Source organism: Bacidia gigantensis (assembly GCF_019456465.1).
Source record: "Bacidia gigantensis strain McMullin 20006 chromosome Unknown contig_156, whole genome shotgun sequence".
Taxonomy (NCBI): domain Eukaryota; kingdom Fungi; phylum Ascomycota; class Lecanoromycetes; order Lecanorales; family Ramalinaceae; genus Bacidia; species Bacidia gigantensis.
In genome coordinates, this window is record NW_025408594.1 from 1,261,667 (window position 1) to 1,274,359 (window position 12,693).

Genomic DNA, 12,693 nt, shown 5'->3' on the forward strand with positions numbered 1-12,693 from the left:
CGAGGATGGAGATGCAGAAGACGATTGCTGAGGGATGTATGATGCTTTGTGTGTACCAAGGGACTTCGTAGATATTGGTGTTGGGGTCCTTGAAGAATCGTTCATGCAACAGGTAATTGAGCTCGCCCAGAAGGTTCATGCTATTAGATCCATGTGGATCGAAGATTGCGATGATTGTAGTGCTGCATATCAGCGCCACGGCCAGCGCGGCATCCGTCATTGCGGTAGGCAGAGGTTTACAGGCCATAGTTTTCCTCGACGAAGTCCAGACGACGTATGGTAGATTCTACCAAGTAGTGGATTACTCAGCGCAGTTTTAAATAAGTCATATTATTAACCTTTTTGGGAAACGGCTGATATAGAATAAGTATTTCCACTATGAAAATATACCTAATTAATTTTAAAATATATCTGATTTATGTTCTTAATATATCAAATAGATTTTAAGAATTTGAATTTATTGTATTCGATCGTTATAACTTAGTTTTAAAAAAAGGGTCCAAACCTGCGGATTTATCGGAAATATGCGTTATCTTAAAGTGCCCTGAGTACCAGCCCTCAAACTCTTGCATAAGCCTAAAGGCCCCCAAAACCCTAAGCATCTCTCTGCTTGCGTCCAGCTCCTTTCCTTCATCTGAGGTTCACGGCGTCCGAAGACAGTCAAATATGAACAGACCTGTTGATATGGGTATTATCTCTGATAGGATCAAGCGGAGGCCGTGTCGTTGAAATGCTGTATTGAAGGCAGCTTTTCCCATGGACGTTCATTCAAGAACAGACCACTGAATCTGCTACCTACCAAGGATGTCACAGTGTTTGTGATTATTAGATTGGCTTTCATAATGAAGTAATAGCTAGATTTCCTGCGTACGGAGCTACTCATGTTTGCTCATGTCTTTCTGGGATTATCTCTTTATTGTGTCATTCGACAGCTTCACCGTGGTGATTCCAGGGAAGTCACTTTCTGGATTACAATGACAAAAAGGGTTTGGAATTAACTCGCTGCTGAATACGACAAATTGAGTTGTTCACAAAAACGTCGCATCAAATGCCCAGCATAAGTATAGGACGGCATACAAGGCAATCTCCATGACGAGTCATCACTCTAGAATAGCCCCCAAGCTCTTCACGTGTGTCCTCAAGTTGTCCCAATGATTGTAGGATAGATCCACTTCTGTTGATCTACCTATATTGTTTCATCTAACTTTATGATTGGCAAAGTCATCGTGTTTTGTTAGGATAACGAAGGAGTCGATGTTGTTAGATCTGAACAGTGCAGATATTAGAATGGCGAGACTTATCAGGTAACTATTTCTTCAGGTACAATATAACCCTACAGACTAATCAAAAATAGCACGAAACAAGCATCATTCATAGGTCCGGTCACTTGTGGATAGCTTCATTGTGTAAGATGCAGGCCGAGTGGGAAGTTCAATCATTGTTGTTGAAATTTGAATCAAGGGAAAATTTAAATCGAAGAAATCACAAGATCTTCCAGAAAAGTTGGTCAAAAGCAATGTCGATCAAATATCTGACTTGATACTTTGAATCCTTAGACAAAGTCCACTGACCACAAGTCGTTGAAAGAAGAATCATGAAGTAGCTGGAGCTTTAGGAAGAAGTCGACCGACTTGAGAGAATGTAAGAGCAGTATGGAAGTCTCAGTCGTAAGTCAGGAAGACCATGTGAGTCGATTGGCGAGCCTAGAACCTCTTCCACCCGAATGGCGTGGCGCAGCTTTTGTTTGATGATTCTACAACGACGCAGACTGCTTTGCCATTGGCACGCTGGTCGCGATGAAGCAAATCTGCAATGCAGTAGAGTCGGAGCTCCGCAATTGCGTGAGCACAACGAACGATTTCATTGACAACCGCAAGTCATGAAAACTCCTTTGCATGTTCAAAGGGATTTCTGCTACATTAGCATTATTGATTGAAATATCTCGAAGATATTTACCAAGTTGCTACGCTGCTTGAAGCACACCAGGACGTGAGAATCTGCGTTGCCTACTAGGACCAAGACTACTTGGGCGAAGTTGGATCTATGGTAAAACTCACGGTCTCGCAATTTGCGTTTCAGACATGCTTCAAAGTCGTTAGACATGGGAACTGTTGTGTGGCAGTGGTTGCAACATAGCTAGAGAATTGTAAGGTAGGCTGGGTTGAGGCTGGATGACACAGTATTGGCACAGAAGGTAGCCTTACGGGACCTCATCATCCTTTAAGGCATACAGGAATTGTCATACGAATGGCGTTGGCCTTTGTAATTATAGCAAAGCGCAGCGATGGGCAGGACCCCCAAGCCCCCTTTTTCTGTTACGTGTGCGAGAATAAGACCCTAGGCCCAAAGTAGTTAGCGGACTTTCACACAGGAGCCCAAGCACCAGCAATTCACAACCGCCAACAAGTCAAATCGCGGCCTTGCAAGCGCCAGCTCCTCAAAGCGCGAAGCAATCTGTTGATGAGACCTGGCGAAATACACCTACTTCGCACATGGTATGCTAGCTCTTGGGTTTCCTGACCAGATGACATCCACGCAATGGCCGATAGCTCTCAAAGTGCGGTGACACCAGGGTCGAGCAACGGCAAGTCACCCGCCATCAAGGATAGGGACTGCCCATTCTGTGGCCAACGATTCACATCTTCCTCTCTGGGTCGCCATCTGGACCTCTATATCAAAGAGCGCAATCCAAAACCTCCTGATGGCAAACATGATCTCGACGCGATCAGGAGCATAAGAGGGAACATCACTCGCCGACAGCCGCGCCATCCGGCTCGGCGGAATGGCTCTACACCTTTGAGCTCAAGAGACATACAATCACATCCATCGAACTCGCCAAGTCTGCAAAATCATCACTTAGGGTTGAATGACACAGACGGCGACGCCTATCAAACTTACATCAACAGAGCGAATTGGCAGTCGACCGGTGTAATCAATGATTTACCACCAACTCAACGTAGTGGCCCCCATTCTTACTCGACGAGACACTCTGGTCACGCAAAGGAGGAGATGCTCCGGAAGCAGGATTATCTGGAATCGCGTGATCAAGCCCAGGCAACTGAGCTTGCCTTGCAAGAGTTGCTGGAAAGTTTAAAGGCGGCAAGGTGGGTGCCTTTTTTAGCACCCTACTGAATGTAGGCCCTTTGAGCTGACAATTCATCACTTAGACGTCGCGCGCATCCTTCAACGCCCTTCGACTTCAACTTCTTTGAGCTCAATTTACCACAAATGTACCTTCGTTGTTTGGCACCCCCGCAAAGCTTCTTGACTGCACCGTCGCAAAGGCCACACGATCTGACGTGGACTACCACAGCACCTGAGGCAGATCAATATGAACAGATGAGGGCTTGGCTGTCCTCAAAGCTGACCGATTGGCAGCGAATTCGTTCACATACAGATTTCGGCAGCTCGTTTACCCAGGATATCGCAATTGGGAATGCGCAACATATGACTGAAGTCGAACGGGTCAAGCAAGCGGAGCCGTCATATTACAAACATCTAGAGACATCCTTCAACGAGTGGTCAAAGCTATCAGATGTCGAGAGGCGAGATGCATGGCAGTATGAGTGTGCTCGAGCATTTGCTAGGGAGCAAGAGAGACACCAAGCGAGTATCAGGAAGCTTGATTTGCAGGAACAGGAGATACAATTACTCAAAGCTCGACTCGATCGTTCCTCTCAAGAAGACGGGGAGTCGCAGAGGTGCCTTTATCCTCTAACAATTACACGATTGTCGAAGGAGACTGTCAATTATCTCCCTGCATCATTAGATCTGGAATTCAGAGATCATATAGCTAGGTGGCGAGAAAAGCTTCGAATCGCGAGGAGCATACAGCAGCCGCTGCCCCCTGTAGAGAGCAGTACTCCTACGATCTCTAAATTTGACACTAACGGTCATTACGCAACGCCTTTCGCGGAGCGACGTGATGGATGGCAGAACAGAAACGGATCGATGGCAGGCAACGATGTCGACGGTTCGGAACTTGCTGATGCTCCCGGCGAAGTTGACACTGATACGATTGATGGTTCGCATCTGCATGGTTCGCAAGACCTACACACGCTTGGCCTGCAAGGACGCAGCCAAGAATCTTCAAATGGTGCGACTGATGATACTGACGGTCATGGACATGGGCTAGGAAATTGATTGCTTTGCAGCGGACTGTTGCTAAGGAGGTGGATTCATGCAATTCAAGCGGGAGTTCTGCTAAGGATCGACGCAGTGTGCTAGAGTTCTGGGTCGGGTCTTATTGTTTCGATACCCCAAAAGTTCTCTATAGAATTGCTCTATTGAAGAGCTCGCTCTTTATGTCGGCGTCTTGGTTCTTCATGCCACGCTAAATTTTGGCATATGCTAGAGAATAAATACAGATGGATATATGATCTTTAAATGATATTCTCATATCTCATAACGTCGTTGCGAATGTCCAAACCATCCCCAGCCTTCTATTCTTAGCCATCTCTTGCTCCGATCAAGTGTATCACCTGATCCTTTCCGCGGAGGGTTCCCGGTGTGATCGCAGATCTAAGCACCTATCAAGCTTTGAAAATCATCTCATCTCATCGACATGCGCTCAATCATCGTCGTCCACCACTGTCCGTTTCCTGAATATGCTGACCCGATTCTGTACAGCGTATATGGCGTATCCGACGAGGGCGAGGACGAGAAAGAGGACGATAATGATGACAGCAATCACGATGTTACGCTTCATGACTTAGGCTGCCGTGGGAGAGGCCTGGCTTCACTGCCCAAGCGAGTGGAAGACAAGAGCTCTGTCACCTTCAGACGAATTGAAGGAGGAGGCTGAAGGTAGAGATTGAGAGAGAGCACGAATTGAGCGTCTTGGAGATCAGCCGTATGGAGAGAGGGTCGTTCTGAAAATCCCTTTCGTTGCGACGCGGGTGAGGTTGATATCGTCGCTGGGGTAGGATTGTTTGCAGGGGTGAAGTGAACAAGCAAGCTATCAAACGATGGCTGCTTTCTAGGGTTGCAATCGCGAAGTTCGTATGTGTATATATTTATATGGAAGGCGTAAAAGGTTTGGCTGGCCTGAAGGAGAAGGCAACGTACAGCGCACCATCTTTGTAGCGGTCCTGAGATTGGACAATTCGTCCCAGCCTTTACCAGCCTGCACGGAAAGTGAGGATGGCCGGTCAACCAGCCACACTAAGCTAATCGGGTATAGTTAATTTAGCAAAGAAGAGGACTGGCACTTTCCAAAATTTCCAGTAAAAAAAAGTTTATAAACAAAAATAGAGAACTTGTAATCAAAGTCAAGGTGGCCGAGTGGTTATGGCGTGTGGTTTGTGTTTTCCGTTGAGATTGTCGAGTCTCCTTATTAACCAGTCCCCCAGACTCAAGCGAAAAGCTTCTTCTTGGAAGCCTTACCAAGTTGATTTCTCATATCGAAAGATGCAAGGGTTCGAATCCCTTCCTTGACAGAATACCGAAGGTTCATCCACCTTGCGTGGGTAAAACCGAAGGTTCATCCACCTATTTTTGGTTTTCAAAGGTTCATCCACCTTGCACGGGTGAAACCGAAGGTTCATCTACTTTTTTTTGCATAAATGCTTTTTACTTATGCACAAGCTATTCTTTTATGCGATACAGCCTACCTTTACAGTAGTATATAGCTAAGTTTGAAAGTACCGAACAGAAGGGCTGTTCACCTTGGTTATTGCGTCTGAAGGTCCATCCAGTCTGTATTGCAGGAGGCTTCGTTCCAGGGAGTCTTGGAGAGATTAGCGCCCCTGAAGCTTTCTTTGATGTCGCAATATTCCGCGCATACTTTTCGCAATTCTCGTCAAATAAAAAACAAAGGGTTCCAAATTCTTTGCGTCAATATGTTGATTGTAGCCTCGTCATGTTGTGACCACTTCAAATTGTCCATGCCGGCTAAACATCCTCGCAGACTGTCAAATACTTCTAGCTCTGTAGAGCTTCACTAACATACAAACACCAACACATTATTGAACAGATTCATTGGCGTTTCTACAAGATTTCGCCTTCGTCTTCCTCTGCCCCAACATCTCGCGCTCTAGACCTTTCCGACATCTCTAACACATCGGACAAAATTCTTTCACCCTCCTGGCGCCCCTCTGGTCTCACCTTGTATCCATCACCCCCAGTCAATAAAAATTCGGTCTCTGCTTTAAAACGGCGAGCTATCAGGCGCTGCTCGATGGACATCGGATTTTTCCTTGGTGTAAGGCATGGCAAACGACCGTTATCTTTCAGTAATCGAAGGACTTCGTTGAGCATTGCGTATGGGCCATCTCGAGGTGTCATGTCGTGTTTGCTAAGTCTCAAGATGAATAAGTTATGTGAATCTGTTGACGCCACCTTACCTGAGGAAGTCGAAACGGAATTCTGGAACCAAATTTTGCGCCTGGCCCCAGACCTCTTTCACCGTCACGAAGTGGATGAACTTGGTCATAATTCCCTGATCCGCTTTGAGATCGAGCTCGTTGTTTCGCACACGCTCCATAAACCTCTCTACGACGCTACCTACCCTCAAAACATCCTCTATCGCCTTGAGATTGTATTGTCCCTGATCGAGAAGTGATTCATCGAAAGCTCCTTGATCGATTTCCATGGGAGACAGATCGGCCGTCTCGCACGCTAGAACCGGTTGAAAACGACTGAGAACGTTTTTGTCTCGTCAGTTTGTGATAGTATTGAAGGCCTGTAGACCTAAGGAAAGAGCTTCGTGTTCGTGGTCTGTCCTTCCCGAACAGATTGTGACTGGGTTGCGGAAGTCGACTATTTATGCCAGAATATGTTGAAGATTTCTCTGAGGATCAGGCAAAATTCCTTAACAGCAATCGCAGACGAACGGGACACTGCATTGCGCATGATTTCCAATTCTTTCTTTGGATTTGCATCCACTGTTTGAGGAAACAGCACTACAAAAATGGCAATCGACTCTACAACAAAGTTGCTACATCCTTTCGGCTAGAGGAACAAAGTCACTATGCATCTTTGATGATCCGAAAGTAGAGAAGATTCGTTTGGACCAATGCAAAGATGGGACTCCCAAGTCTGGCTTTCTTTGTTGAGCAAACCACAGTCCACGGCCAAGTTATTCAATCATTTGCATTGTTCCATGAAAGATAATAGTACAAGACCAACAGGAGTATGAGAGATCTGGTGCCCTACCCCTGCTGGGCACCGCGACGTGTATATTGAAGTCTTAACAGAGTGCCGACCGACACTTAGGCAGACTCGATAAGCGATAAGGACAAATGACACGAGCGTATGCAGGCAATGTAGCCTGGCTCCGCGAGTATCAAAAGTTGCAAAATCATTGAGGCCTGATAGCACCCTATTGTCTTGCCCAGGATGTAAGCTTGAGATAGAGCCGCGGGCTTCCTTGTTGCCATGCCTTACCCTTCTATCCGGCGTGCTCTTGAAAGTCTTCATTCGGACGATCTACATTGCCGTATTTGACCGAAAGTGCTCTCTGCATGTTTTTGACGCGTTCACGCTGCAGGGCGAAGGTCAGTACTGGGCTCAAGCTTCCACCTAGGATCTTACCTGTTTCTGCACCTCTGATGACTGTTCCAGTCTCCCTTCGGAGTCTAAACTTTCGGTGCTGCGATTGAGTCCCGTCTGGTGTCCCGATGGCCTCTCGCCGCCACCGTGCAGCGCTTGTGGGCCAGACCCTTGACTGTGGATGTGCATATCAGGGAAAGGAGCCTGCGTAGGAAGCAAGCCTTGCAGGGCACTGACAGCGTCTTGTAATGACGTGAGCTGTCTTATCGTGTTGTTTGCGAACGCTTGAGAATTGTTCTGGATAGAAAACAATCGAGTCGCTTGATCATTTCCCATCCGGCGTAGGTCCTGCAAGTCCCCGCTCACAGACTTCTTATTGCCAGTATAACGTACGGCAAGCTCTCTTAGGTTGCCTCTCAACTTGACTATGTCAGCTTGCTGGGTTAAGAGAACCTGATTAGCCTTCCTTGTTTCACTCGCTTGAGATGCTAGTTGAGATTGAAGGTCTTGAAGCTGGAAATTCGTCGGGACCAAACCTTCGGACATCCCTACCGTCGTAGGACTGTCGGCCACAATTGAGGCTTTCTCCCGCATCTCCGAGAGTGTCCAATTGACCATCTCGCCATTGGAAGGCTCTGATTCTCGAGCGGTTTCGAGCTGTTGGACTCGAGTATCCAGTTCCTCGAAATCGATTCTCGAAGCTCCCTCATGCCTTAAGGTGAACAAATCGGCCTTGGTAAGAGGCTCCGGAATGACTTCGAGCTTTTGGAATCGACGAATCATATACTCAAAATTCTCGTCTGCGAATTTTCGACAATTTTCGAATTCCTGTGGAAGGTGCCTGAACTTGGAGATGTGATCCTCCAGCTGCTTCACATACTTCGACTTCCCAATACTAGCGTTCTCACACTTCGAGTCGAGGGTGGCGGCTTGCATTTTGACTTCTGCTAACTGCGTAGTTAATCGGCTCAAAGATTGCTTGGTTTCTTCCTGGAATTCCCGATATTCACGCATGTCCGTCCTCTTCTCAGCTTTGACTCCCTCGTCTGCAAGCTTTAATCGACGGTCGGGTTCTACATCAAAAGACTTCCCATCTCTTTCCGCCTGGTACGTGAAATACCCCTCACTACTTTCAACCTCGGATTTCAACTTGCTCAGCTCCTGTGAAGTGGTAGTCTGTTCTTGCCCCAGACTATGGAGTCTCAACTTTATCTCTGTCAGGTCTGCTGTCCCGTTCTTTTCCACCTTAGACTTGATCTCACTCAGGTCCTTCACTGTGGCAGTTTGCTTTTCAGCCAGATCATGCACTTCCAACTTTAGCGCTGTCAAGTCTGCGCTCAGCTCTGGTACCGGAACTGCTCCCATACGATGTCCGGGGTCTTGATAGGTCTTTTCAGAGGGTGTGAGCCCGCCGCCGATCGATTCTGTTTTTAGGATTATGCCCCGCTCTACAAGATCTTGTTTTCTTCTGGCTTGTTTGACCACGACTCGGAGTTTGTCGAGGGGGGTTTGCGGGTCCGACTTTGTTCTTTGTATTGAAGTGGACTTGGGTTGCGATTCCGAGACTTGAGGGGCTGTATGAGATGGCTTGATACCTTTGGTCTGAGAGCCTGCCTGACGTGACTCTGAGGACTTTTTGTTGGCTTCTTGCACGCTTCGCTCCCCAGCTTCCAGGGGACCTGATGACGAAGGCGCCGGGTCCGGGGTATGATTTCCGATTGAAGCGCCAGCTTCAGGACGGATCTGAGCTTCGGGCTTTTTCGCCATGACGGCAGGGTCTTGCTCGCGATGGCCGTTGAACTTGCACGTTACAAAACCTGGTGTCGGGAACTTATTGCACGGTGTTCCGTCTGATTTGAGTGCGGTACATCTGCCTGTTGAGGGGGGGGCATCAGTAAGCTTGAGTCCTTGAGCTTCATGAGTGTCGCCAACGGCGAAAGAAACATCTAATCTTCAGCCTTTGAAACATTCTTCTAAATCTCTGATTTTCTCTCCAAGACCGAACTCCTTACTAGTCACTCGCACGCGTCTCTTTCATGTTCAGCTGAATGGAACTTCAACGAAGCTTACCTTCACGCTGAGCCTGATGATCAGGATCGCGGCATGCACCACGCCCTTTGACCCTCTCTTGACATCGGGCACCGTCCTTTAGCTCTACAAGGCACCGACGGCCACCTCCTGCCCCTGATGACTGGTCAGCAGAGAAAAGGCGTCTCGTGGTTCGCTCACCTTCTTCAAAATCGCCACCTGGGTTTTTCAGATCTGGGTAGGAGACTTTACCGCTTTTGCGATCGTCAGCTATGGGCGTTCCTAGCATGATGCCGGTGATGAGGGCGCAGAGCCGTCGATGACGCAATCAGGTAATGGGTCAGTCACAGTGGAAAACGATGAAGATCAACTGAACTTGAAGCCTTTATTTACGGTGTCAAGGTGTGTGCCCGGAGCGATCTAGGATCCGTCAAGCCAAGGCATAGAATGTGACGAGAGAGAATGTCACAGGCTTGGCTACGTGCGGAAGATAGGTAGACGTGTTTGTTGAGTCATGCGGAATTTCTCTCAGCTCAGTTGAGGGTGTGAAGGAATGCGATGCCCTGTCACATCGGCCCTGAGTTCTCACCGTCTTTTGGATGCTGCTTTCCCCCCAAGCGATCGTTCATGGCCAGACACTGGGAGAATTGGAGGGGGCAGGTGGAGATTTGTTGTTTGCTTCACGGGAAGTCGCCTCTTCTACCAGGATCCGGGAGATTATTCGGTTGATGTCTCATACTGCATCTAATAGAAGGCAGCCCGGCCGTACGAATCTGGGAGAAGCAGCCAAATGTGGAGAAAGTCTGACCAAGTCTCCCTATGCTGCACACTTTGGGGAAGAAAGTTCGTCTTGCGGTGGGGATCAGGAAATTCTGCATCAATCTCCAGAAGCGTCCACACGAGCAAGCGGCGGTCTCTACGCCCGCAGCCGTGTTTACCGGTCATGGGTGGCTTGCGTATTTGGATGCCTAAGAAGACTTTCTTTGCTCCTGGCGTCAGCATCGAAAGACTGGACGCCCGGCTGACATCTTCACTTTCGTTCACACATGGTCCGTTAGACCCTCATTCCGGTATGTCGGCGGCGCAGCTCCCACAGCTCACGGTGACTCATCAGATGCCTGACCGTTCACGATCACTGGCTGACTTCATCGATGGCGATGACGATCTCCCCGAGGACTGGAATACTGATAGAAGAGGCGTGTTAGACACACTAGACGTGCCAGACCTAGAGAAGCGACTCAAAGAAATCTATAACGTCAACTTTCCGAGTGCCAGAGTTCAACGAAGCTATTCCGCCCCTCCCCTAGGCTCCAACGAGCTTGCATTCGCGAGCGAGCTGCCGAATGATCGTCTTTCCTTCCCTGGTCTTTTACCCTCCGACAACGAGACTGGTGGGAGCAATGACAGTAAAACGGCTGGCAGCGATAGCTCCCAAAGGCACATACCTCGCAAAATGTCAGCATGGCTCGGTCAGATCACTCCGCGGCGGATCTACAACCAATTAACAGGACCACAAGCACCTCCGCCTAGACAAGGGATTATGTCACGCGCTGCTGGAACACAGGTTGCTCGCCCTCTTGGAGAATTCCTGCGCGAGGGGTCTGTGGAGATTGTAGACTTCGTGGGAACAGTCGGAAAAATATCATCTGTGATCTTAGCTTGTGCCTGGTTCCTCATAAGGCATCCATTACAGCTGTTTGTCGCCGTCTGGGCTGTCACTCAAGGCACCGCATTATTGTACACTTTCCTGTATTACACAGTCATGGATAATTTCTGCGTGCTTAAGCTTCCGCTGGTCAGAAACTACGTATGTAAAAATTGGGACTTGGAACAAGAGAATTATTCCACCACATCAGTCGCGCCACAGGAGCTCTCTAATCCGTTCGAGACTATCCTCACCAGCAAGGAATCTACAATGACCTATGAAATGCCTCTCTTCTTGCGGCGCTGGGGATCGACGATGGCGGTATACCGTGCGAGTCTGCCGGAGTCACAACTCCCTCAGAGTTATGTTGACGCATTCAACGCATCGTTCACGCAGTATATCGAGATAAACGAAAAGACTGTCAAGCAGACGCAGGGTTTCGCTGACTCTATTCTGTATATCATACCCGAGCATGTTCGCGCGACCAAGGAGCTTGTGCCCCAACTCGACGGCACAGGGATCACTTCAACGGCAGTTTCCACCCACCAAAACGGCCCTCTCGCTCGATTCATGGCTCTCGCACGTTCAACCTATTTGGTCTACCTTCCCGGAGGGCTCGAGCCTTTTCAACAAATTTACTCCCCCAGGATGCCATTACCCTCATGAAAGATCATGTCGAGAAGGTGTCGAAGGCAATTATCAAGCTCTCCGACATGATCACATCCCTACAGACCTCGCTTGGAGCACTCGGAGTAATCTCCGAGCGAATCGAAACTTTGGGCTCTGAAGTTGCTCAATCCGACAAAAGACTGAACCAGCAGCTTCGCGGAAAACCATGGAAGTGGATTGGCTACCAGCTCAGCGGGGATGTCCTGAGCGGCTGGGAGATCGATGAACGTGGACGCTGGATGGAACCGAAGCGGAAGATTTTTAGAGACAGCATGAGGTGGTTAAGAGACGCGCAGTCAGAGCTCGATACAGCCTTGATTGCTTGCAATAACCTCAAGACCCGCTTGACCGAAGAATCGGCTCGCTCTCGTCGTGGCGGGTCTGTTCCGGAATGGTTGAAGAAGCAGGCTCTGATCTTGACGGAGGGAGTCGACGACCTCGAGACCAAGCTGAAAAATTTCCACACAGAGCAAATGAGATTCACAGACGAGCTGTTCAAAGCAAGCACGATAAGATAAGGAGTGTTTCCCACAGCCACCTGACGTGAGTGGACGATTCTGTGGTTCATCTAAGACTTCTCGTCTACTTCTACCAACATGCTGAGGTTCCTCCGGGACTCCCGTCCAGCAAGGACTTTGCCCATTTCACACGGTTTGAGCATGAACTTACAAGGCTACTCCGTGGGTTCTGTGTGGAGCTGTTCTGTCTTGTGTTTGTTCCTTGTAACGCAGTGGAGTTGGAAATCACAATGTCACCTTGAACGATGTCAGACTTAATTGCACAGGAACTAATACATATCTCTTCATAATTATTATGTCGAGTAACACATCTAGTGCTCTCCGACACTTTATCCCAAGCAT

General features: G+C 48.4%; 4 protein-coding genes across 4 annotated transcripts; 2 read left to right on the forward strand and 2 right to left on the reverse strand.

Annotated features, from left to right (window-relative positions):
* Positions 1-2,538: 2,538 nt before the first annotated feature.
* Positions 2,539-4,143, forward strand: KY384_002669 (uncharacterized protein; the record flags this gene model as incomplete). Its single annotated transcript, XM_044811191.1, has 2 exons — positions 2,539-3,104; positions 3,168-4,143. The coding sequence occupies 2 exons, from the start codon at positions 2,539-2,541 to the stop codon at positions 4,141-4,143; spliced, it is 1,542 nt and encodes a 513-aa protein (XP_044672074.1).
* A 1,845-nt stretch (positions 4,144-5,988) lies between these two features.
* On the reverse strand, positions 5,989-6,592 carry KY384_002670 (uncharacterized protein; the record flags this gene model as incomplete). The annotated part of the gene is made up of 2 exons (XM_044811192.1): positions 5,989-6,301; positions 6,345-6,592. The coding sequence occupies 2 exons, from the start codon at positions 6,590-6,592 to the stop codon at positions 5,989-5,991; spliced, it is 561 nt and encodes a 186-aa protein (XP_044672075.1).
* Positions 6,593-7,390: 798 nt separating this feature from the next.
* KY384_002671 (uncharacterized protein) lies at positions 7,391-9,808 on the reverse strand (the record flags this gene model as incomplete). The annotated part of the gene is made up of 3 exons (XM_044811193.1): positions 7,391-7,483; positions 7,534-9,365; positions 9,562-9,808. The coding sequence occupies 3 exons, from the start codon at positions 9,806-9,808 to the stop codon at positions 7,391-7,393; spliced, it is 2,172 nt and encodes a 723-aa protein (XP_044672076.1).
* Positions 9,809-10,462: 654 nt separating this feature from the next.
* On the forward strand, positions 10,463-12,351 carry KY384_002672 (uncharacterized protein; the record flags this gene model as incomplete). Its single annotated transcript, XM_044811194.1, has 2 exons — positions 10,463-11,761; positions 11,812-12,351. 2 exons carry the CDS (start codon positions 10,463-10,465, stop codon positions 12,349-12,351), a joined length of 1,839 nt encoding a protein of 612 aa, XP_044672077.1.
* Positions 12,352-12,693: the final 342 nt, after the last annotated feature.